This window comes from Pundamilia nyererei, unplaced genomic scaffold, assembly GCF_000239375.1.
Source record: "Pundamilia nyererei isolate P.nyererei 1_Seehausen unplaced genomic scaffold, PunNye1.0 scaffold00362, whole genome shotgun sequence".
Taxonomy (NCBI): domain Eukaryota; kingdom Metazoa; phylum Chordata; class Actinopteri; order Cichliformes; family Cichlidae; genus Pundamilia; species Pundamilia nyererei.
This window is the reverse complement of record NW_005187763.1, coordinates 115268-139706: the sequence shown is the minus strand read 5'-3', so window position 1 is coordinate 139706 and position 24439 is coordinate 115268. Positions and strand designations below refer to the sequence as shown.

General features: G+C 40.6%; 2 protein-coding genes across 4 annotated transcripts in view; both read left to right on the top strand.

The window, feature by feature from the left end:
* The window catches only part of tbl1xr1b (TBL1X/Y related 1b), a 28702-nt gene extending 20124 nt beyond the window's left edge, over positions 1-8578 (top strand). For both annotated transcript variants that reach the window (XM_005752482.2, XM_005752481.2), the window contains exons 13-16: positions 157-284; positions 1013-1178; positions 1286-1387; positions 6864-8578. In XM_005752482.2, the coding sequence (XP_005752539.1) occupies positions 157-284; positions 1013-1178; positions 1286-1387; positions 6864-6890 (423 nt within the window). In that variant the 3' untranslated portion in view covers positions 6891-8578. The remainder of the gene's footprint in view (positions 1-156; positions 285-1012; positions 1179-1285; positions 1388-6863) is intronic.
* Positions 8579-12845: 4267 nt separating this feature from the next.
* Positions 12846-23774, top strand: b3gnt5b (UDP-GlcNAc:betaGal beta-1,3-N-acetylglucosaminyltransferase 5b). 2 transcript variants are annotated; one of them, XM_005752480.1, is made up of 3 exons: positions 12846-12959; positions 20169-20275; positions 21966-23774. In XM_005752480.1, the coding sequence occupies exon 3, from the start codon at positions 22269-22271 to the stop codon at positions 23430-23432; it is 1164 nt and encodes a 387-aa protein (XP_005752537.1). In that variant the 5' UTR covers positions 12846-12959; positions 20169-20275; positions 21966-22268; the 3' UTR covers positions 23433-23774. The 2 variants fall into 2 exon arrangements, with proteins under 2 accessions (XP_005752537.1, XP_013771238.1); XM_013915784.1 differs by having other exon boundaries at positions 20100-20275.
* Positions 23775-24439: the final 665 nt, after the last annotated feature.

Sequence of the window (24439 nt, the reverse complement as noted above, 5' to 3'; positions counted from 1 at the left end):
GGGTTAAATAAATATCGTCAAATAATCGAGATCTCAATTTCAGTGAAAATAATCGTGATTATCATTTTTGCCATAATCGAGCAGCCCTAATCCCAAGCGTACATTACAAGTTAAATTAATAGCTTTTAAATGTTGCCTTGATTTTCTCTCATATAGATCTGGAGTATGAAGCAGGATTTGTGTGTCCATGACCTCCAGGCCCACAGTAAAGAAATCTACACCATCAAGTGGAGCCCCACAGGCCCTGGGACCAACAATCCCAACGCCAGCCTCATGCTGGCCAGGTAAGAATCGAATGAAACGTGTTCCTAGTTTTTCATCTTTTTTTCTCTCTATGTCATGTGTCAAAGGGGATTTCTATTTATAAGGGAATGTTAATGGTATGTAAATTGTTGTTGGTGGAACACCTTTAGAAAACAGTCACAGATATAAACAGATTGTTTATAGTAAATGGCCTTTTTAATACTAACATTTTGGGAGTTTTTCAGTTAAACGTAACTATGGCATGAGAGTTAAATGCTTGTTTGTTTGTCTGAGATCTGATGTATCCCTTTGAAAGAACAGTCCAGAGAAAAATGTTTGCTTTCATTTGGATGTGCTCAGGATTTGGACATGGTTCACTACACAATGCAAATAAGAGTTGGCTGTGCATTAGCCAGCATTATTACTTCCTTGTATTTTCTCTGAATTCAGAGTTCATTAACTGCATGTTTAACTGAATAAAGAATCATTGTAAATAATTGAAGCTTAGAATGAGTTATTGGTTTGTTATTGGTAACATCGAGCAGCCTAAAAAAATTCATCTTCATTTCTGCGTCTGGGATAATGCAGCTCTGCCATGTTTGCTTCCCATCAATTACTCTCTGGACTAGATTTTTAGATTTATTTAGGGGTGGGTTTCAGTTTCCGTTTTAAGTAGCAGTAATGCCACTGACGCAGTGTATTTTATATCTGGCACATGGTTCTTGACACATGACCCTTTGCATCCTCTCTCGTTCCCCTCTCTCTGCAGTGCGTCGTTTGACTCAACAGTGCGCCTGTGGGACGTGGAGCGGGGCGTGTGCATCCACACTCTGACCCGCCACCAGGAGCCCGTCTACAGCGTGGCCTTCAGCCCAGATGGCAGGCACCTGGCCAGCGGCTCCTTTGACAAGTGTGTCCATATCTGGAACACTCAGGTCTGTGATGCTACCTTCCAATTAAAAGCTGATCTGATAATACATGCTGAACCACAATATTCTAAAGATGTTGCCTGTTATTGATGAATCTGTGCGTGTCTCTCCAGACGGGTGCTTTAGTCCACAGCTACCGAGGGACAGGTGGGATCTTTGAAGTGTGCTGGAATGCAACAGGGGACAAAGTAGGAGCCAGCGCATCTGATGGATCGGTGAGTTTTGCTGCCTGAGAGCTTCATCACTCCCAGTAGTATCCACCCACATGTGCTCTAGCCTGTGTCTACAACTTTCACACCACCTTCCTGACCATAGAAATGTGTCAGCCCCATTTAATATAGGTCTTACCAAGCTGTTCTGATAGAATGGGCTGGGGGTCTACTACAAGTACATCTGCTGCTAGTATTACAGTAGCAGAAGTATTTGGTCATTTCTCTCGCTTAGAAACTTTCCTAAGCAAAATTGACTGTTTGACTGTAGCCATGACCTGAGCTGATTATTCTATGAGCTGTCAGCTAACAGCCTCTCATAAATGGTGAATTCAGAACTTTCTTCATATTTGTTGGATTTGTTAGCACTTTCGGCAGCCATGAATAAAGCACTTCAATCTGAAGGCTTCATTTAAAATGCTCGATCAGGGCAAGATTTATGGTCATCATGGCATCAAATAGCCGTCTGTCTGTTTACAGATGCTTCTTAACCGAACTCTAAAAGGTTTTTATCTGCATTTGAATGAAACTGCAGAAGTCCCATAAGAGGTTACAAGGAAGCGCAGAGTTGCATATAGACTTTCTTATGAGGGGATTGAAAAGGCTGGAGTACATCTACTGCTGAATTATTTAATTGGATTATAGGCTGATATTGATAGCAGAATTGTTAATTGGCCTTAGAGTGCTGGCTTTTATGTGAGCTAAAAGCTCTGTTGTGTATGAAGCAGAGCACTGTTAGTAGTGTACCTTTCCCCAGGCACACCGAAAATGTTGTTCTTGTAGGTCTCGTGCTTTTCAAACATTATGCCTCTGCATTATGAAGTATTTGTCTCTTGCAAACTGACACAGCAGTAGGAATGGAAACATTCGACTAGTAAGCAGCTACGTGCTAAGCAGTAGGAGAAAATGAGGAACAGTGTAGATATGTTTCCTGTTTTTTGGGGCACAAAGCCAAAAAAAGGGAAAGGAAATTTGAACGGTTTGTATTTTTGTATTATTTCAAAGTACCCCTCAAGTTGAAATGCTCAACTTATGCATTCTATTGCTCATTGTGGCACAAAGTTACATTGCTCTAGCAAGGTACTGTATAGTATGTTTATAACATAACATCCCGGACTGGACCTTCCTATATAGAGTATGTGTCCTCTATATGTACCTATCTTGGACCACTCCTGAGAAAGACTTAAAAATGTTCCTTTTCTATTTTGCAGTTTGAAAGGTAGTTCGGTTTTATTTTGAAATCCATGCTTTTATTTTGCAACAGGAAACTGGCGCAAAACCGTTAAAGGGCTTGTTAGTAACGTTTGTTTTAGGATATGATAAATAGTGTGCCTTAAAGTAGGGCTGCTCGATTATGGCAAAAATGATAATCACGATTATTTTCACTGAAATTGAGATCTCGATTATTTGACGATATTTATTTAACAATAACAATGTGTTGAATAATGACTTTAAAGATTGTCAAAAAATAATATAAAATAGTGTGCAAATACTGACAAGAGTGCAAATGTTTGCAATATAAAAAATAAATGAAAAATGTAAACATCTATGTTTAGTGAACTTTGCAGTGTTGCTCTGTGGTGCAGAGACACTGTAGCAAAGTTTACACACTGTGTCTACTTGATCCACGTCTGACTCCACCAACCCATAATGTTTCCACACCACTGAAGTTTTTTTTTACCTCTCTTTTCAACCAACGACAGTCACTCTCTTCTCCAAATAACTTCTGCTTAGCTTTCCGAGCTTCCCTCGGGTCCTCTTAATTGTTGTTACGCGTATTCGAAATGCAGAGAGGTGCGCTCGATTTGCCACACGGAGCAGCGCGAGAGTAAAGCATGAGGGAGGGGCTAATAATCGGCTCAGTCATTTTTAATGATCGTTGAAAGCCCAGATCGCAATTGAGATTAAAATTCGATTAATTGAGCAGCCCTATGTACATATGTACATTTCCTGTGCCAGTTTGTACCTGGCTGACAGTGGCACAAGGTTTGTTAATGTTTCCTTTAATGGAATAAGTTATGTGCAATCACAATGTCGTTTAATAGAGTTTATGTGTAGTTGTAAGTTAGTGAGGTGATATAGTGAATTAAGTGATGTAAATTTGATTTGTATGCTATATGTGAGCAGGAGAAATTTATTTCCTTGATATTTTGATGTTATGGTAGTTATATTGTTGGTTTTGTTTTGCTCCTAGCTCTTACGGTGTCTTCACTGAATATTTCAATAAAAACTTTTCCAATCAAACCTCTGTGAAGCATCAGTATAAGAGACCATCATTCAGTCAGGGATGCTACACCGTTATCAGCCAAAACAGTAGAACAATGACACAAACTGCTTAGCGGCTCGTCCTGTGACTCTCAAACTTTATTTTTAAGCTGAAACAAGTTGCCATATTTCCTACGAAACACAATTTCCATACGCTACCTAAAATTTGTGTTGATCTGTCACCACAAACAGATTTAAACTGTGACAAACAAAAGCGGTTAGGTTAAGTGAAGCAATGCTTTTGAAGTGTGAAAGGCATTTTGTGCATTGTTGAAACAGGCTATGCAATGCTGCTGATTTTTATCACTTTGGTTGATCGTGTGCTCATTTGTGGACTTTTTTTGTAAAGGGCAACTGACATTTTGCTGCAGAGATGATTTTGCTGTGTGTGAAGAAGACTGATGTAGAGTGCTGTGGAGGTTTCTAAACTGAGGAACTTGTTTGTTTGAAATGTTGATTCTATATGTTTTAGAAAATGGCCTGAAATCTATAGATTTCAGATATAAGCCATCTCAGCTTCAACCCTCCTTTTCTGCAACCTACTTCTTCAGAATTATACATCCTGTCTTTCACACATGCTCTGAATTAAGGATATGACTGGCTGAGTAGCGTCACGTGGAACGAGTTCCTGCCATTGGTCTGTTTGCGTACATACACTGATTATCATAAAGACAAAGGAAAAAGTGGTGCAAGTTAAAATAAGCTTACTGTACATATGAGAAAGAGTCAAACAGAAAGGGTCTTAAGTTGGACTGTTGGTGCGCTAAACTATATGTTTATTATGCTGAAATGCCCACTAGTCTTCTTCACACTGCAGTGCGTTCAGTTTCCACAGTATCACACAGGGTTCATATGGGTGCTTGAAATCCTTGAAAATGCTTGAATTTTAATGTTGTCTTTTCAAGGTTTGAAAAGTGCTTGAATTTTAGATGTGGTGCTTGAAAGTGTAACTGTATTTCATTCACCACAAATAACTATCTGGTTGAATAGTTTTCTTATCAGATAGAGAAATAAAATGAGTCGCAAAATGTAAAAGCAAAATTTCGTGGTCTGGGCTCCCTTGCGCCTCCGTCTCTTTCAACATGTGGCCCCGCCCCTCCCTCGAACAGTCGGGCATGAGTGCGCTAACATACCTGTAGGCTGCTGTTTTAATGAGTGTTTGATGGAACAAATGGCGGAGTTTGCGCTTTCCAGTCGCATGATAGGTGAGTGCTAGTAAATAATTTTCCAGTATGCATACGTTACACACGCTTTTTTTTTTTTTTTTTTTAAATTATGATTATTATTTTGCTGTCAAACTCGCTGGAGCAATGATTGAAATGCACTGAGTGTGATGCAGTATGGCAGCGCTATTATGGAATATGCTGTGAACTTAGCTAACATTACATAGCAGTAATATGAGTTAATTTACTCAAGTGAAAGCTTTAAACATTAGCCCGATACATAACTAGCCAACTTAGGCTTTCTGATTAACCCTCTGGGGTCGACAGGCCCAGAGTCTCCATTTCAACTTGGGTCGAACGTGCAGATTTCAAACTATGTACCAGGTTTTAAATTGTGTTGATAGGCCACGTAAAACCGATGGTTTTTTTGGGGGGGTTTTCTGAATAAAACTGTCGTTTACTCCGGGAAGAAACGGTAAAAACAGCGTTTTCTAAGGAGAGCGCTAGCAAACACGCTTTGATTGTGAGTGAAAAAAGAAAAAACACTCAAAAAATGATATGGCAACATGTGGCATTTGGTTGTTTGGGAAGAGGGGGAAGTTTTAGCAGTGAGAGAGAGAGAGTGAGCGAAAGAGAGAGAGCGAGAGTTTTGCTATGTGAGAGGTTTGTGACGTTTGCCGTGTTTGGAGTCTCAAGTTAGTGTGTTGTCTTGTGTAGTTAGTGTGTGGTGTAGTCGTTGTTTTGTTTTGTGTGTCAGTTCTACTAGTGAACGTCACAGTTGCTGCAAAAAAGCCACCAAAGGCAGATTGCAGTGTAAACACTGAGTGACACGCCTGCTGTCAGACCTGCAGGTTTATCCCTGTGCTGTTCTCATCTGTGTCATAGTGGACACAAACTATTTTTTGGAGTTGCATAAATAATTTGTCTTCTTCTTTGATGCAGAACACCTGATTGTTCTGTAAATAGTTTGAAATGGTTATATAAAAAAAAGTCTGAGCCTTGGCTGCATTTTAGGTAAATAGTACCATATAACTTTGTTGTTTGCAAAACTTGTGCATATTTTTAAAAAAATGTACAATTTCTATTTGCATTTCAAGTTATGAAAATGATTAGTTAAACAAGCTTGTGGTTTTTACAGTCAAAAATATCACTTTCTACTCATGTTTTAAGCACAATATTTAATATTTACAGTATGTCAAAATGAGTAAATAACAGATTGGCAAACTGCCTGTTTATTTAAGGGAGATGAACAAAGTACAGTGGAATTGTACATAATAATATGACAGATGATACATTCAATAGATTTTAAGTAGATGCTTGTGCGTTTTTAAAGTCTCATATGTTGAATTGAACTATGTGATCTGTTCAAAGCCTCCCAGTCAGTGCTGTTCTCCATGCCTGTCTGACTGTACATGATGTTATTAGCACAAAAACACTTTAAAGGTGATCATTTAGGACTTCAGCAGTAATACAGACAGCAATGTAGTTAGTGATAGAACAGTTTTATTGGGAATTAACTTAAAAAACAAACAAACATCTGTCTCCTATTTTCTGTCACACAGGAAAGAAGCATCAATATCTGATGAGAAGACTTATTTATTTCTTTTGGGGGGGTTTCAACAGGAGAAGAATATCTCTAACAAGTTGATTTGTTCACATTTTCACATCTTAATTTTCAAGTGAAATGTGCATGTTGAGTTTTTTCTTTTTTTTTTTTAGGGGGCTGTTCTTTTTGCGTTTTTTTTTTTTGTTGGTTTTTTTTTTTTTACCAAAGGGGGACCAAGGTTTTTTAGTTTCCCTTGGGTTTTTTTTTTTTAATTTTCCCTTGTTTTTCTTGGGTTGTTGGGATTTGAACCTTGCCTTTTTTTTGGGGGGGGGGAGGGGACAACACAGTTGTTTAAACATGCCACAGGGGAAGTATGGCCCTCTGCTCTTTTTGGGTGCTGATTGGAAAATATTTGTACACCTTGAAGCGTTCACACAGCTTCTGACTACGGCAGAAACTGAAACTGGGTGACGTTTTGTCTAACCACATATGCTTTCCTGTTTGACAGGTATGCGTACTAGACCTGAGAAAATGACACTCATCGGGGGGAGCCATGGACCGACTACGAATGTGTACATAGCCAAAATGACTGTCCCTGCCTGTCCGCCACACTGCTGTAGTCCCACAGATGCCATGGCCCGCTGTTACAGCCAACTGGAGCACGCCCTCCATCAGACATAGACCCAAGGACCACAACAAACAGTTTATATGCAAATGCATCAGATATGCCAGGTCTGCATGGACATCAGTCTTTGCTCCTCAGACCTGCAGGAGTTAAACATTTCTTTGTTATCACACAGTATAAATGTGTCACCACAAGCAAACCAAAACACCAGGATTCCTCTTGATTTCGCTCTTTTTGTCCTTTGTATCCGACTTGTAAAGACTTTTGTTCTCTGGTGTGTGCATATTGCATATGTCAGCATTTAGTGTCCTGTGGACATTGTTGTGTTGAGTTTGGACTTTATTGGTCTCTGTAAATTACATGTGAGATGGGAGAGAAGAGAGAGGAGATGGGATGTTTTTTTGTTTTTAAAGAAAAAAGATGTTTGTCTTTTAAAAAGTGGATGTTCAGAGTCGTTCATTTGGAGATAAATTCATTTACTGCAGTCTTTGAGGTTCAAAAATGCAGGTGTATAGTTTTGTCAACTCTATTTTTATCCAGTAGGTTCGTTCCATTTTTTTTGCCATTTAAAAAAAACAAACAAAAAAACTAAATATGAAGCAGTTAATCAAAGGTTGAACTGTCCTTTGTTTGCAACCTTTATCCTCAGAAATGGTTTTCAGGTAATCACAGTTCATCAGGTTGTGTTGGTGCCCTGAAGAATTCAAAATCTCCTGGCTGAAAAATGATCTGTGTAGCTTTTAACACTGATGACAGCAGTGCTGTTGAAGAGCGGTCAGCTTCAGGTTCACGTCTTTGAAACTCGCCTCGTCCTTGATCTGTCGGTGCAGATATCACTTGGTGACAGAGACGGGAAAACCAGCCCATTACTTCATCGGATTTGTACAATTAATAGTCCTAATTGCACTTGTTTTCTCAGTTAATGGCTTGTTGCTGTCCATTGTTTTTCATAATGCAGCTTTGTTGGTCTAATTGCTTCTCGATACCGGAAACAATTAGACCAAGATAATCTGGAGTGTTGTTTCCTGCTGTTGTCAGGTAGTAGTTGACCAGCATTCACTCACTCTCTCTCACACACACACACACACACACACACACGCACACACACTCTGGAGACAGGCTGTGTTCAGGCCTATGCACGGATAGACGGTGCTTTTGTGTGCAGTGTTCAGAGTTGGCATTTTGAGTCAAGTCTGCTTTTAAAAACCAGACTCAGCATAGGACTCGTAACGTGTTGTTAGCTCAAATGACTTAGAACGCGTTCAGTAGGAAAAATAAGGTTAGCAGTGTCTCGTCCGGCTCGTTTTTGAGGCAAGTCTCTGTTGTTAAAATGCAGACTCTCAGCATAGGACTTGTTGTAACATGGTATCTGCATATAATATATATAAATACATTTATGAATATATATCTATGCTACTACAGGGTTTTTTTTGTGTGTGTATGCCACTCCTACGTTATGGGTGGATTTTAAAGTAACCTTTTCAAGATTCATGAAATACAGTACGTGATGTTCTTGTGCATCACTGACAGTTGTGACCATGAGGAATGGTTTTTATTTATAAAATACCATTAAACAGTTAGAACTAAATTTAAAAGAAAAAGACAAAATGGTAGATTTTTTGGATTATTTTTTTTTTTTTAACCTGCACTTTAGGTGCAAATGGAGAAACTGTCTCAGGCACATCTGATTTAAGAAGTCCCTGAGGACGGCTCAAATGATTTAGAACGCGTTCAGTAGGAAAAGTAAGGTCAGCGGTGTCTTGTCTGACTCGTAGGACACTTCAACGTTGAGATAAACTAACTTCATGGCATTCCCGCTCTCATCTCGTAGCCATAACAACACCCTCGGCTAGATATGTGCACACACGTCGCTGGATAATTCAGAGGTTTTGTTCAGCATGTTACTTGTCTTTTTTTTTTTTTTTTTTTTTTTTTTTTTATAAAATACTGAAGCTGAACTATGCTGAAGTTTGCTTTAATACAGTCAGCAGTACTTGGAGTGAATCACAAGGACACTATTTCAAATGATGTCTATGACGGTGGAATGGTATTTTATAATGGTTTGTTTTTAGACGATAAGCTTTTTACGCTGCATTCAAGTGTGTTCGCGATTTTATTTTTTAATTTTTGTTCCTTCCAAAAGTACTAATTCTATCTTTGCTAAGTTGGAGAGCCCTTGAAGGTTTTGTACTGATCAAAACTTTTGTAATTTTGATTTATTTGTAGCTGTATACTCAAAAGGAACAACAAAAAGAAAAATCTGGATTTAATTGTCGATGTATTATAACACAACGTGTAAATACTGATTTTAAGATTTGTTGGGGTTTTTTCGTCTTTTCCCTTGTACTCTCTTTCTCTCTCACTCACATGGCTGCAGTCTGCAGCCTCCTGATCAGACTGTTGTAATATCACTCAGATCTCAAGGTCTAGAATAAAATCTATTTTGATAATATCAACGTCTTTGATCTTTTGCTTGTTGATTTCCTGTGTCCGAGTCATTTCTCTGGTACTAATTGAATGAATGTGTGTGGTCAATAAGCATTCTTTCACCTGTGTGTGAACAAATGTCACTCACTGCCCTTAAACCTGAAAACAGTTTTTTGTCTGGTTTTGTATTTGTTTTTTACTGATGGTGTTCCAAGCATTTGACAGCTAGGATGACTGGAGAGAAACGGCAATGCGTTACAGCATTTAAGAAACAAGTGTGGTCTTCAAAAAAGTGACGGCAAACATGAGGAAGGGTTTTTGTTTTTTGTGAGCAAGCTTAAATCTATTTTCATGTTAGGAAACTAGATTAAGATCTGAAGTTTTCTGTAGCAAACAAAAATATTGTTTTCTAGACCAGTGTTGTGGCGCATGGAAATCAGATATCCAGTACCTCAAAATATTGTTTCCTAAGACCAATTAAAACCAATTTCCATATAGAAATGTCAAACATAACAAAACATGTTAATTCATGCACTCAGTACTTGGCTGGAGCTCATGGGAGTTGGCTGGTTATGACCACTGGAAAGGTAAGAACATGGTTGCCATGTTTGGCACTGTGGGCCAGTGCAAAGTCCTGCTGTAAAAGGAAATCTCCATAAAAAATTTATTCGTTTATTTCCTATGAAGTGCTCTGAAATGGCGTTGACTTTGGACTCGATAAAACACAACAGACCAATTGTGACCAGCACCAGTTGATCACACGGCACCTAAAATCCCCACAGACTGGACTTAATATGACTCCAGACTTTAAGACCTGGATTTCCTTTTGACCACTGGGCAAACACTTCTTTTATTTTTCTTACATCAGGTAAAACACTTCTGATGTCTCTGCTTCAAGTGCGTGCTCATATTAGTAAAGTGACAGTTGTAGCAACGTCTGCGCATGGTGGTTCTCCAAACACCAACACTGGCCTCAGTCCACTCCTTGTGAAGTGCTCTCAGGTTCCTGAGATTCCTCTCGGGGCTGTGATTTTCCCTTTTCCTAACACGGTTTTCCCTTCCTTTCAATATCCTGTGAATATGCTTCAGCACAGCTCTCTGAGAACAGTCTGACAGAGTGTTAGGGCCACATTTAGAAAGAAGACTTTTGTTGATCGTTTTGAGAATAAAGCCTTTTCATTTTATACAAATACACTCTCCCAGGTTTATATGCTTTTTCCATCTGATCAGACGCAGCTTTCTGCCCCATCTTTTCAGCATCCCTATACTTATCACCACAGAAATCATTTCCTTCCTTGTTACTAAAAGTGATTCTGAAATACGATTTCACAAACTCTGAGAGTATAGCAGCCGTGGCACTTTGTCTTGAAACAACAACCGTTACCTCCTTTTGACTTTATTCTCTAAATCAATTCTATTTGTTTTCTTAATGTGTATCTTAATGTATCTTAATGTGTTTTCTTAATCTTAATTCTTCCTAATACTCCTTTTGTAGAATAGTCATAAGCCGAAATGAAGACAAAAGTATTATATAACATTTATTTATTATATAACATGTTCCGAACAAAGGAAATATATGAAAATTTATTTATTGAGATGCATTGGTATTTCTATGAACAAAGCGCCAACTCTCACTTCACTTTGTTTCATAGGACTGAAAAGTCAGCTCTTGCGAAGGTGAAGCAATATTCCATTGCTTCAATATTTCTTGTTAAGCACCAATGCGATCTCCCTTTCGCCCCCGTACCTGGGGGCGTGGTGCTTAAGAAGTTATAGTAAAGGAAACAATGTATGTGGTATAGGCGAAGGCAGAGCCGTGCGATCTCTCGCCTGTGACGTTTGTGGTGAGGTTATTTGCCACTATAATGCGTGTGGATGTCATGGTGAACTTTTACTGATTTCTTCAAACTGTTCTTTTTTTCAGGCTGGAAAATACATTCTTGAAAAGCAACAACTGGTCACACAAGTTTGAATTTTTTGGTTTTTCTCTAATACACACGGGCTGAACAGCGTACATTGAAGCTTAAATATACCACGTGTTTTAAATTAACAAGGCCTGTTAACCACTTGAGAGTGATCAGTGGTCGTTATTGACTAGAGCTAGCATATTCTTTTTGACAGTATACTTTTACACATAAAGACGACCCCCGTACCCTTGATGACGAGTTTTGACGCCTCAGTATATATCTATAAAGATGTGGTTTCTGGGTTTTCCCGAGGGTAGCTGCATAGAGACCACCCTCGCCAACTTCGGAAACTCAGTCATCTTGTTCTATGAGGATGTCTGAGACGTGGCACAAACAGCTCAGTAGGGTTACTTCTTTTTCTTCAGCTTTCCAGAGTTAAAGAGTTGAAAGATTTGTCTGACAGCACTCAGACCAATAGAAAAGTCCAAGAAACACAGTGATCCATTTTTAGCGTCACATATTTGTACGTTCATGTGTCATAATATGTTTACAGACACACTCCTGGACTTTGGGTTAAATAATGTGACAGATATTTGAAGTCATGTCAAAGCTGATAACACAGAAAACACCAACACTGGCCTCAGTCCACTCCTTGTAAACTCACATTCACTTTATTCTGTTCCCGCAGATGAATGATTGTAACCTGATCTTTTTCTAGGTAGCGAGTCAATGAGACATGAAAGCTGGTATGATTTAAGCCCCATATACACGAAAACTAAAAAATAAAGGAAAGATTCTTAGAAATAGCTGTAAGCGACAAACAAAACTTCAGTTCCTGTTAAACATTTTGAGTCTCACAGATAATATCTTACAGTCAGATTGCCATGAAACTAGAAACTAGATTAACTACATCCAGTTTACGTTGGGGGTTTTAAGTGGCATGAATGTCACTTAAAACTGATCCATCTTTTAGATAGACAAATCAACATGGTTACTTGTCATGCCCTAAAGACACCACTTTTAACTGTCATTAGAATTTGTTATTCAGTTGAGCGTTTATACTGATAGAATCAGAGTTGATAGATCATGGATAATAATCTGCGCCTGACGTTCAAACTTAGTAGTGTTCAGTGGAGGGGAAAGTGGTGTGGACTTGCTATTATTATTTACAAAAGTTATGTTTTGAGGCCTCTCACACTTGCTTTGTTAGTTTTCTTCAGCCCGTCACATGGCAGAAACATGAGACCTGGCAACCCTGATGGATCTGACGCTAACTAAACTAAAGCAGTTGTCGCTATGGAATCATTATTACTATTGTTATTATTGCTGGGTGATTTTTATGCCTGGTCGCTACAGGTGTCACTACTTTTCTTGTGGGGTGATGTGAGTCCTTTGGTTTATAAGATTAGATATCTATGGCATTGATAAACTCTGTTTCACAATGAATGACCCGTTTCAACAAGGCATAGACAAGAAACAGACTTTTAACAGACGGGTTTTTAACAGACTGTGTGCTTCTATGCAAATTAGCCCCCCCTCGCTCCGAGAGGGCGTTTGGTTCCTTCCAGCTACCGTGCGACCAATTAAACGGTGAGGATCGTGGAGTAGTCGGCAGCGGCTGGGGGAGTTCTGACCGTACTATAAGGTACGAACAGCCACTTACATTACACGAATTTAATGCTTTATTTCAGTTTCAAGATATTGAGAATTTCTTTGGTTAAATTAATTTTAGTGGTTAATGAAGTAATCGCCATTAAGCTAGCTCATCGTCTTCTGTTGCTACTTGAAGAGAAGTAGTTTTACATTTAAGAGCGAGCGCGCGCGCGAGCGAGAAACGATAAAACTTTGGTTCCGTGTCAGTTATCTTTTCACAATAAAGAGATAGCAAAGTGTTTCCCATAGATTCATAAAAACACTTAGAGACAAAACAGGAAAGACAAAGTCAAGTGTTTCGGATGCTTTGAACCGTTTAGAGTGTCCGTTTGTAGCCGGTTTAAATCGGTGTTAATTATGAGTGTGACTCGGTCAAGCAGTGAAGCAAATTTGTTGCTTCCATCGTTAGTGGGAATTGTTTTCTTATATGTTTTGCAAAGCATCCTGCTTTCCCGTTGAGTGTTGAAGTGTGTTCCTTTTTAGGAATTATCTTGCGATCATGGTTGGGCTTTTATCATCATTGTTTGGGGAAGGGAACAGAAATGCATGGCATTGCTTTGTTCAGTGTACAAGTGTCACAGTGGCTGCATTTTAAGCCTCAGCATTGAAGTTGTTGCTTCCTCTTGGTTGTAGGTTGTAATAATGCTTTTAAATACTGTAACGTTTCCTTTTTTCATATGAGATCTATGGGGGCTGACTCGTTTTTATGCTAGCTTCAAGTGGGACATAGAGGAACTGCAGAAACTTACATAAAATATACATATATCTATTGTTTGAGAGCCTCTCTTGTAGATTACTTTTCAGATATGAGTGCACTTTCTGTCTTGTCTCTGATAAAAGAGGGCAGGGGTTTACAGACTTAGAAAGAAAAATATTGGTGATCATTTTGAGAATATAAAATGTGCAGATTACAGTTGTTGTTTTAAGATAAACTGCCACGTTAGTTATACCATCTACAAAACGGCTTGTTTAGTTGAGTTGGCAAAACAAATTGATCTGCCATCTTGTGATAAAACAACATCCTGTTTAGTGCACACGGGTGTAATCCACGACATTCTTACAGTATATCTGTGTGCCAGACTTTTCATTTTATACCAATACACTCTCCCACATATTTTTTTCTCCATCTGATCAGACGCAGTTTTCTGCACCATCTTTTCAGCGTCCCTATACTCGCCACAGAAATAATTTCCTTCCTTGTTGCTAAAAGTGATTCTGAAGTGCGATTTCACAAGTACAGCAGCCGTGGCACTTTGTTTTGAAACAACAACCGTTACCTCCACATTTTGACTTGTCAAAAGGTGGTGACTATTTCAACAGTTTAAATGTAACGTCACAAAGTGTTTGAAGATTTCCTTCCGCTCATCTGAATCGTTGTCAGTTTCAGCTCCTGAGGGACCCCTGCGTTTAGAGTAGACACTTGTCTGTTGATATTTGAAAATGAGATTGTTCATAAAACAAAACGAGACAAGAAACATTTTATTCGTCCCATATTTAGCAAATCCATTTGTCTGTCTTTTGTGCTGTTTCCAGTTAAATAAGATTTGAGGGATTTGTAAATAATTAGCTTTCTGTTGCATTTTCCATTGTTCAAAAAGTGTTTTATTTATACATTAGTAATCTTAGTAATCGACTGAGTCTCTTTAAAAGTTAGTCATTATGTCTTAAAATGAGGAAAGCACAAAGTGGAAGTTTAATACTTAAGCCATATAACTGTAAAAATCATTTGTTCTGTTAATGCAAATGGAATGAAACTTCCCAAAGGTGTGTATTTTTTTCAGATTTTTTAATTTTCAACATCAGCTCCTTAATAATGTCAATAATATTCACTATACACTAAATTGTTCCTCTTGACTCTATCGTGGCCATTTTTGGCCAATTGAAACCCATTATAACCACCTTTTTTGATTCCTTGTTATTGATAGTACTATATCATGCGATTTAGGTAAAATTTCTTTCATTCTAAACTCAACACATGAAAATTGTAGTTTTTAATGTTTTTTAACAAATTACATCATTTACCCATTTTTGGCCAAGCAAGCGATTTCATGTAATATTCTGAGTTTCTAGTAGCGGCCTTTGATGGCTTACCACACTCCAATGGACCAAAATAATGAAACAATTTTGACATAGGTTTGATCTTTTGGCTAATAGGTTGTGTTTGTGCATGACATTGCAGCACAAACATGTATTTGCAAGATAGACTGGAATAAATAATGACGCATCAAACATCATATCGGCTGCAGTGAATTTCTGTGGATGCAGGCTATTGAGCTTTGAGGTTCCCAGACAAACTCAGCTTTGAAGCACATGTTAAAAGAACTTTTACTCTTGTATTTTTCATAAAAAGATACCATACCCAAACTATTAACTCTAGAAACAAAAACAAAAATAAAAAAACCCAATCACAGGACATTTTGCAGAGTTCAAAACTGCAGCTGCAGCGCAAACAACAACAAACACTGTTTGTAAACGTGTCCTGGAGTTTATGCAGATGCAGACGTTGTTGTAAGTAAGCCTAACGGCTTCCAGATCATTTATTCTGGCTATATGGCAAGAAGGTCATCACTGCTTCAAGCACTGCCTATATGATCTGGTCAGAGAGCAAGGACACCAAGCAGTCCTCTGTCCTTGAAGAAAAGACATCTGCCCAAGAGGAAGAAACTTACTCTCCAGAAGATGAGGGGACAATCTCCAAAGAGGCTGACTGCATCACCACTGATGATGAGTACTAGCCAGTGCCTGAATCCTCTTCTTTGGGGGAGGATTGGGGTTGGAGGGCATGGAGGTGGAGGTCGAGCAGCTGATGGAAAAGAACATAGGAGCATTTTCTGAGACCGAGGAGCCGGTGACTGAGTGGATCCCTCATGAAAGGAAAACCATGTGGGTCCCACCACTGAAGAGAGACTGCTCTACAATCCAGAACCCACTGGTATCAAACCAGGAGTCACCCTGTATGCAGTTTCCTGCATTAGCAGCCTGAGATCTACTTTTGACCTTTTTATAACAAAGGAGATCTTTTAGCTGCTGTGCACCCTTACAAACCTGCACGGGAGGCCAAGGTGTGAGGACTGGAGGATTATGGATGAAGTAGAGATAAAACCTACACCAGAATAAAGCAATACATAGCATGTTGAATGACAACACTGGAAGTTCTCAGGAAGTAAAAAAAGGAAAGGGGTTCAGACTCCAACTGACGGAGGAGCTCCGAGGACGACGTCTTTCCTTCGGGCACCTTGGCAGAGGAGCCCCTCAGATGAAAACTGGCACAGGGGAAACAACCCAGAGCTTCCTCCCCAGCTCCTCCAGTTGCAACAGAGGACGATTTTGTTGTCTGTCTTTGGCTTCACCAAAACTACCACAGCAATATCCCACATGCCAAAGCAACGGAGGAATGTGCATTTTGACAGCAACACACAAGGAACCAGCAGTCAGTGATGGAGAATAAAGGATGCGTGAAAGCAAGAAGCAATCCTGGACTACAATAGGCACAAATATTGCTTGGATAACTTAGAGAGGATGCTGGCACCTCGAGTTGTAGAAAGAAAACTAACTGATGGCTGATGGCTCTTTTCTCCAATTTCCTGGATGTCTTGGGATACGATGCCTTTGTCCCGCCGGAAACAACTTCACTGAAGTGGAGGAGTCCTCTACAACCTACAAATGAAGAGTGATCCTGAGAATCAGGGACACATGCTGGTGACCTCAACAACTGCAAGACACCCTTGTCCCTGATTCTCAGCCACTTCTGCCATTGATCTCAAGATACAGTAGTATGAACCAGAGTGTGACGCACATCCCACCAACGAAATGAGAAGAAGGTGCGAAAGGCGCACCTCCAGGACTGGAACAGCAGCCCCTTGCACCAGGTGTAGAAAGTGTGCCTACAAAAACCACTCTAATGTGGTTAGTACATCTTGCTGCTAATGAGGATGCACACAGAAGCTCACACTGGAATATAAATTTTGATCATTTTATTGGTCATTTCAGTGGTTATTTGGTCATTAAATTGCCTTTCTGGCCACTAACACACCATGTGTGATTTTCTTTTTGTCCATTCACCCCCCCAAACCCCCAAACCCCCAAAGAAAAGATAAATAAATAAAGTAAAAATAAATCATTGTTACTGTTACTGACCTGCAATGATGATAAAAAAAAATTAGGTTTCACCATTCATATGCTAAAAAATGTGAACTTTATTACTATTTTCCACCAAAAGCGTAGCAATAATACATAATCTGACTGGTATTCAAAGGGTATAATATCTGAATTTGAATTGTATTTTGGTTTTTATGACTAGAAGCGATGCTAATTTAAAAAATCAAGTCAACGAAAGTAGGAAAATGTTTTAATATATATTAATTTTATAGTATTTTGTAAACATAAACAGGGGGTGGCCATTTTTGGCCACGAACAAGCTGAGAGGGAGTTTTTTTTTTTTTTTCTGTCACTGCACAAAAAAACAAAGATGCATAAAACTCATTGATACCTTTTAATTATTGCTACGCATCTAACCTCCATCATGGTTAGAAAATAAATCAGTTTGCATGTATTATTTAGAAAAAAATGTGGATTTTATGCTTTTATCCCTATATAAATCATACAAATTATGTGAGTTAACTGGTATTTAAAGGGTTAAAATTATGGAGGAAATCCCTGGGAGGAAAGCTAACCTCTGAAAACAAGCTTTCAGCAATCATTTAAAACTGGTAACAGCATCAGCTGACCTGATAGACTCGAGCACAATTTATGGTCCAGCAAATGCGTCCATCCACGTACACTTTTCAGTCAGACAGAGGGCAGAGCAGGGTTTTCACCCAGCTGAGATGTGCTCCAGTGCAGTTCTCCAAGATCGAGACTGCAAATTGCTGGAAGTGGATGACGTAAGCGACTTCCGATTGTTGATTGGTCAACAAGTGTTTCAAGGCAGTTGAAGAATGCTCGTATTGACAAATGGAATGTCTTTATTTTTCTAATAGCTGTTGAGCTAAACATGCAGAAACATGCCTTCACGCTGGCGGCTGACTTTTACGTCATCAAAACAGTACAGGCGGGTCAGTAACCCGGAGCTGATTTATTGCTTTCCGGTATCCAGCAGACTGCACACGAGGTGTAAGTCTTGTTTGAGGATCTCTGACGATGGTTTAAGCCAGTAGTACTGACATGAACAACTGTTGCTGAGGCTTTGTGGTGGGTTTCCAACAGCTGCAGAGCGGTCAGAGTAATATCCTTCACACAGGCACTGGGATAGCAGAAGGTATGCCCACCGCGCACCGCCACATGTTGGAGCATAGAGGTGCCGAAAACAAGCACCGTAAATGTTCAGTACTGCAGTGTTGTTGAAATGGGAGCTTTCTTTGTTTAGTGTTGTGAATATTAACTATTCAAGCTACTGCTGAGAGGAGGGGCTGCAGTATCAACTTGGTAGCTGGAGGCATCACAGAGGGTGCTGTTGGTGTCACTAGTGTTCCAGTTGAAGATCTAATCCAGGGGTCTCAAACTTCAGGCCTCGAGGGCTGGTGTCCTGCAGGTTTTAGATCTCACCCTGGGTCAACACACCTGAATCAAATGATTAGTTCAGTACCAGCCTCTGGAGAACTTCAGGACATGTTGAGGAGGTCATTTAGCCATTTAAATCAGCTGCGTTGGATCAAGGACACATCTAAAACCTGCAGGACACCGGCCCTCGAGGCCTGGAGTCCGACACCTGTGATCTAATCCAATTTAGGAATTTATTACTTTCAGTATCAGTTGGTTTTTAAGTGCTAGATGGCTCATTACCAAGGTGTTACACAAAAAAACATCTTGTGACGGGGAAAACCAATGAGCTTTTGCGACACTTTATTGTTGCTAAACATATTGATGTCACTGGTTACAGAAGAATTTATAAACTACTGAAGATTTCAGTGAGCGCTGTTGGGTCCATAATCCGTCAGTGGAAAGAACATAATTTTACCATAAAGCGGTCTTGAGCAGGTGCTCTCTGCAGGATTCTAGACAGAGACGTGCATTACTTAAAGAGAAGCACCTGATCGTGGCCAGTTTCTGCTCCCGATTCAATGCAGGATGTTAACCAGGAACAAGTCCTATGCAAAGAAACAATGAGAGGATGGGGCCAAAAATCATCATGCGAATAAATGAGTGGAGTGAAAAACTAGATTATTTGTTTTGGTGCCAAACCACCTAGTGTTAAATGTTAATAAAGTAAATTAATGACGCCTGTAACTGGTTTTATGGCTTTCCCATAATTAAAAACTGTCCCAGTGATCTGAGATCCTTTTGTGTGCCTGCTGATCTAATAAGCATGTGAGCATTACTGTGAGTGTGCGAGTGGGAAGCCAACCCCGAGCACAACTTTTTCCTCACACTTTCCCAATACAGTTAGTCATATGCTGTGCAGAACCTGATGCATCATAGTGTAGTCTTTCATTTCTGTAACCTCCTGACAAACATTTCTGTCTAATGAGGTCATTTTGTATATTTTTAGACATCCAACGCACCGGCTCTCAGGTGAAATTCAGGGCACGCCGCTTTAGGGTTTCATATTTCCTGTTTTAATGGAGTGGAGGCTGCTACATTTCATTATAAAGCTAAATAAATAAAAAGGGTTGTGATACTGAGGCTTTGGTGTGAACACTGAATGGATAAAGTGTGGGCTTTTTATAGTCAGAGCTGTCAGTACGTTGATTATGTTGCCTGTCACTGATTGCCTCCACATTTTGCATTAACACTCTTTTGAAGGTAGTCCTTTCCTGGTGTTAGACAAAGGGACCAATGATGTGTCCGTTGGCTAGTATACAGGATGCAGTGTGTTTATAGTGCATTTATCTTCAGATACCGATTGGTTCCTACAGGTTCAGAAAATCCAAAGGTGTGTGTGCGTGACGTGTGCAGGGAGTTTGCTTGTGAACTTGAAAGTAATGTTTGTCGGAGCAGGCTTACTCTTATTGTCCTTCCTGCACTACCAACCTACCGAAAACTGACTGCAGTGCAAAAAAAGGGAGGGCGCAAGAGCAGAGATGGTTCATTCCGAAACAATCAGAAGTCTGCACTGCACACACAGACCAAGAGAGGGAACAGGAAAAACAGGAAAAAAATGACTACACACATTCTCACTCGAATCCTCCCACAGGTGGTTTGACTACTTCACAGAAGACTGATGCCAACCTCTGTTGAGTCTTTTGCCTCTTGTCATCTGAAGGAGGGGTCAACGTCAGACAGCAGAGACGCACCGTGCAGTCAAGAAGGAAGTTCAGTATAGGAGAGGAGGCTGTCGCTGGATTCATACGGTGAAACTTTCTTTTGCCGGTAAGTGCTAGAATAATCATTCAGGTCACAGTTGGCCCCCATCTCCTTCTCATTTTGCTTTTGTGCTACAAGACTATTCATACAAGGGGGATAGATTAGGTTGAGAAACTGGCTTAAGGCTGCTGTCTGTCTACTGTATCCTGTAGCAGAATCATCCGTGTAGAGAAAAGTGCACAGTTTCAACTAACACAGGAGTCCTGAAGATTATCTATAAATGTGTAACAGATTAACTGGTTCATCGTTTATGAGAAATGCAACATGTTCTTCTTTACTCTGTGCATGTGAAGGATATATTATCCTTCTGTAAACGTTGCATATAGTTCCTCATTTCCACACGCATCTAAAAAGAGCTACAAGCTCTGACCTCAGCACATACAGATAGCGCTAAATGGAAATGATTTTTGTTTGTGGCACTGCCTTCAAAGCTCGTGTTAGAACATTGCCTTTGTTAGCTGTGCATTGTTGCACGTCATCCCCTCTATAGGGAGGCGCAACTCCCTCCATAAACAGATATCTCAAACCTTTAGAATAAATACCCAATAATGTCTCTCCCAGTTATTAAGGCTGAAGCATGTTTTTAGTTCTATTGTGATTCGGGTAAACAAACCCTGTAAATTCATGCTAACATGTCACGCACCGTTAAGAACCCTCCCTTTGGCAGGCTTGTAATGAAGACATGAATGCATTCCCTCTTATAAAATATCTGCGAAAAATATTAATAATAAAAGGAGCGCATCACGCAGGCAGCAAAGTAATAAACTAGATGAAGTGTTAAGCGTTTCTGTGAAGCGTTTTTCATTATTGGGCAGAGAGAAACGAAAGCCATTCGGAGCCACTGACCCCATTAGGCACAGGCCACCCAGTGATGTTTAAAAAGCTCTCGGGGCGCACTGGGAGTCGCATGCCCTGCGCTCATTGCGACCTAACAGCAGCCCCACCCAGCACCCCTCCCCCCCCGCTTTTAGCCTAGGCCTTGACGGAAGTGAGTTACTCTGTATTGTGCTGCTGAGCTATTCTGACACCGTCCATTGTATCAGTGTTTTCCATGACTCTCAGCGATTTCACTGGGTCTGCACAGTAAACCCCTCCATTATGGACAAGCTTGCATTGCAACATTTGCTGCGTTGGCTTTTGCATTCTTTTCGCTCACACCATGACCCCCAGATTCCCCACCAACACCACCATCTCCCATCGACCACAAACAGTCTGCTCTTCAGCTAATGGTGCGACTCTGGGACTTGTACATGTGGGGTTCACGGGGTGATGGCGGGCAAAAAGTATGTTTGCGAAATTTGAATTTGACACGAGAGATGCATCTGCCATGCTTTGCCGCCAAGAAGGACGTTATGCCTTTTGAATGTTTCCGTTTCCTCCTGTCGAAATGCACGGAAGCAGCCTTATTACAGTTTTGCATTTTCTGATTAGTTTTTATTTCATTTAAAATTTTAGTTTTGAATTCAGTTTATTTTCAGTTAGTTTCCAGAGTGGACTTTTATTTTAGTTAACTAAAATGATTTTTCACATCTAGTTGTTGTTTTTAAATGTGGTTCTAGTTGCCTATAATCACCTTACACAGATTTTTTTTCTAAATTAAACTATATTTAGTTTAATTTATATTTAATTTATATATAATATAAATTATTATTAATTTATATTTATTAAACTATAAATGCGCTCTCTCTCTTTGCAGAACCAAAAATTAAGTGGGCGAATAATGAGTCTTCTGCTGCTGAGTGACTGAGTGGCTTTCTCCCCCCACCCCCACCCCGATGGATCACACTTCCCAGCAGCCCCCACTGAGTCTCACCACTGCCTCTGCCTCCTGCTGAATGTTGGAGAGCCTAGGATGGAATACCAAGCAAGTGATGCTCTGAGGCAATCAAACAACACTGTCGACCTCCATTACCTTACCCCCCCTGAACGCACCAACACCTGCTCCGCTGCCGCCTCCTCTCAGACAGAGACCGCAGCCACTAGTTGATCCCATTCCAGGATGTTTCTGAATTTCCGCCGTGTTCGAAAATGCCAGTTGGTGCAGGTGATGACCACCTGCCTTGTGCTCTCTGTGGTGATGGTCTGCTGGCAGCAGCTGGACAACAGCGTCGTCAGCCACGTCAAATCCTATTCCTATCGCTACCTGGTCAACCGGTTCACCTACATCAACAAGAGCCTCACCATCCCCCGAAAGCAAGCCAGAATGTTCAGCAACTTCCAGTACCTTATGGACCACCCCAATAAATGCGTCGGGAAAGATGTTCTCCTCCTCCTCTTTGTCAAAACGTCGCCAGAGAACATTGAAAGGCGAACGGCCATCAGGTCCACCTGGGGGAACGAGACCTACATCCAAAATACCCTGGGGGTGACGGTCAAGGTGGTGTTCGTTCTGGGAGCAGTTCAGACCAAGGAGACGGAGCCTCTGTGGAGCAAGAGGAGTGGCGTTGGTTTTCAGGATCAGCTCATCCAGGAGAATCGTCTCCACGGCGACTTGATCCAGCAAGACTTTTTAGACTCCTTCCACAACCTGACCCTGAAGCTGATCATGCAGTTCCACTGGATGCACAGCCGCTGCCCACACGCCCGCTTCCTCATGACCGCTGACGATGACATCTTCGTCCACATGCCCAACCTGGTGAGCTACCTGCAGGACGTGAGTAGCAGAGGTGTTAAAGACTTCTGGATCGGTCGAGTGCATAGAGGCGCGCCGCCCATCCGCGACAAGGAGAGCAAATACTACGTTTCCTATGAGATGTACCCCTGGGTGACCTACCCAGACTACACAGCTGGGGCTGCGTATGTTGTCTCCAGTGATGTCGCGGAGAAAATCTACCACGCCACGCTGACGCTGAACGCATCCATTTACATAGACGATGTGTTCATGGGCATCTGCGCCAACACCGTGGGTGTGTCACCACAGGAGCACACTTATTTCTCAGGAGAGGGCAAGGCGCCGTATCACCCATGTATCTACGCAAAGATGATGACATCACATGGACACATAGAAGACATTCACGCCGTTTGGAAGGCAGCAACGCACCCTAAGGTGAAGCAGCAGGTCTCCGGATTCTTAGGGGATCTGTACTGCACCGCTGTGAAAATGGCTCTGCTTTGTAAACCCTACTATTTCAACACCTACCCCTGCAAAGCAGCCTTTTCCTAGTATTACTCAACACTTTGTGCGTATCATCAGACTGTGAGTGCGAATGTGTCACACTGTAGATCATGAGCACATGCTGAGAATATTACCTCGGTCCTTTCAGTCGGACAGTCACGTTGAAGTGTTGTGTTCGAGACCCGGCGATTTGTGTCACTGTGGGTGTGAGATCAGTGTGTTTAGAGTTCAAACAATAGATTCTCATTCACAGCACAGTGTTTCAAAAGTCCTTCAATGTTCACACATCGCCACAATTAAAACTCAGTAGTGGTGCAAATGACAAGACAACATCCTCATTGTCCTACTGTGAAATGTGAGGCTTAAATAAACGAGCCATGGTTATTAAAATTGACTGACTTATCTGTGAAAACGGAAGTGATTCATTTGGGTGATGACAATGATGTGTGAAACAGCGACTCGAACAGACCTGTGACGCTTCCTCTCTACTTTTGCACTGGGGAAAAAAAAAAGACATTTGACTCACATTTGTAACAATGTGTGCTATTTGTTTTTCGTTTGGGTTTTTTAAAATCAGAATGAAGACTGCACTCTGTTGCTGGTGAAGAACTTGAGAGTTTGTGTAAAAGGGAAACAAGGTCTGAGGAAACCTCAAGCCAGCCTTTTGAAGTACTGAAAGGTTTGTTTCCCCTGCTTTGCATTTCTCCAAAGTGCTTGCGTGGGTTTTTCGCGCCATACTAAAGATATTCAGGTCAGGTGGTTTGTAAACCCTTTGTGTGCCCCCTGTTCAGTACATATCTGTGGGACTGAGGCATAGCGGCACATAGTAATTCATGTATCTCACTTCAACAGATACAACAGTGTCATATCATCACAAAGATTGGCAATCAAGCCAAACCTGGTGCAAGTTTTAAAGAGTTGTAGCAGTGACTCAGCGTTGTCTGATACAATTTGACATATATGGGGAAAAAAACAACTTCTTTGCTCGTTTTTTAAAAAACAACAACAACAACAACAAATTTCCCTGGATGTATGATGTGGATGATAAATGTGGC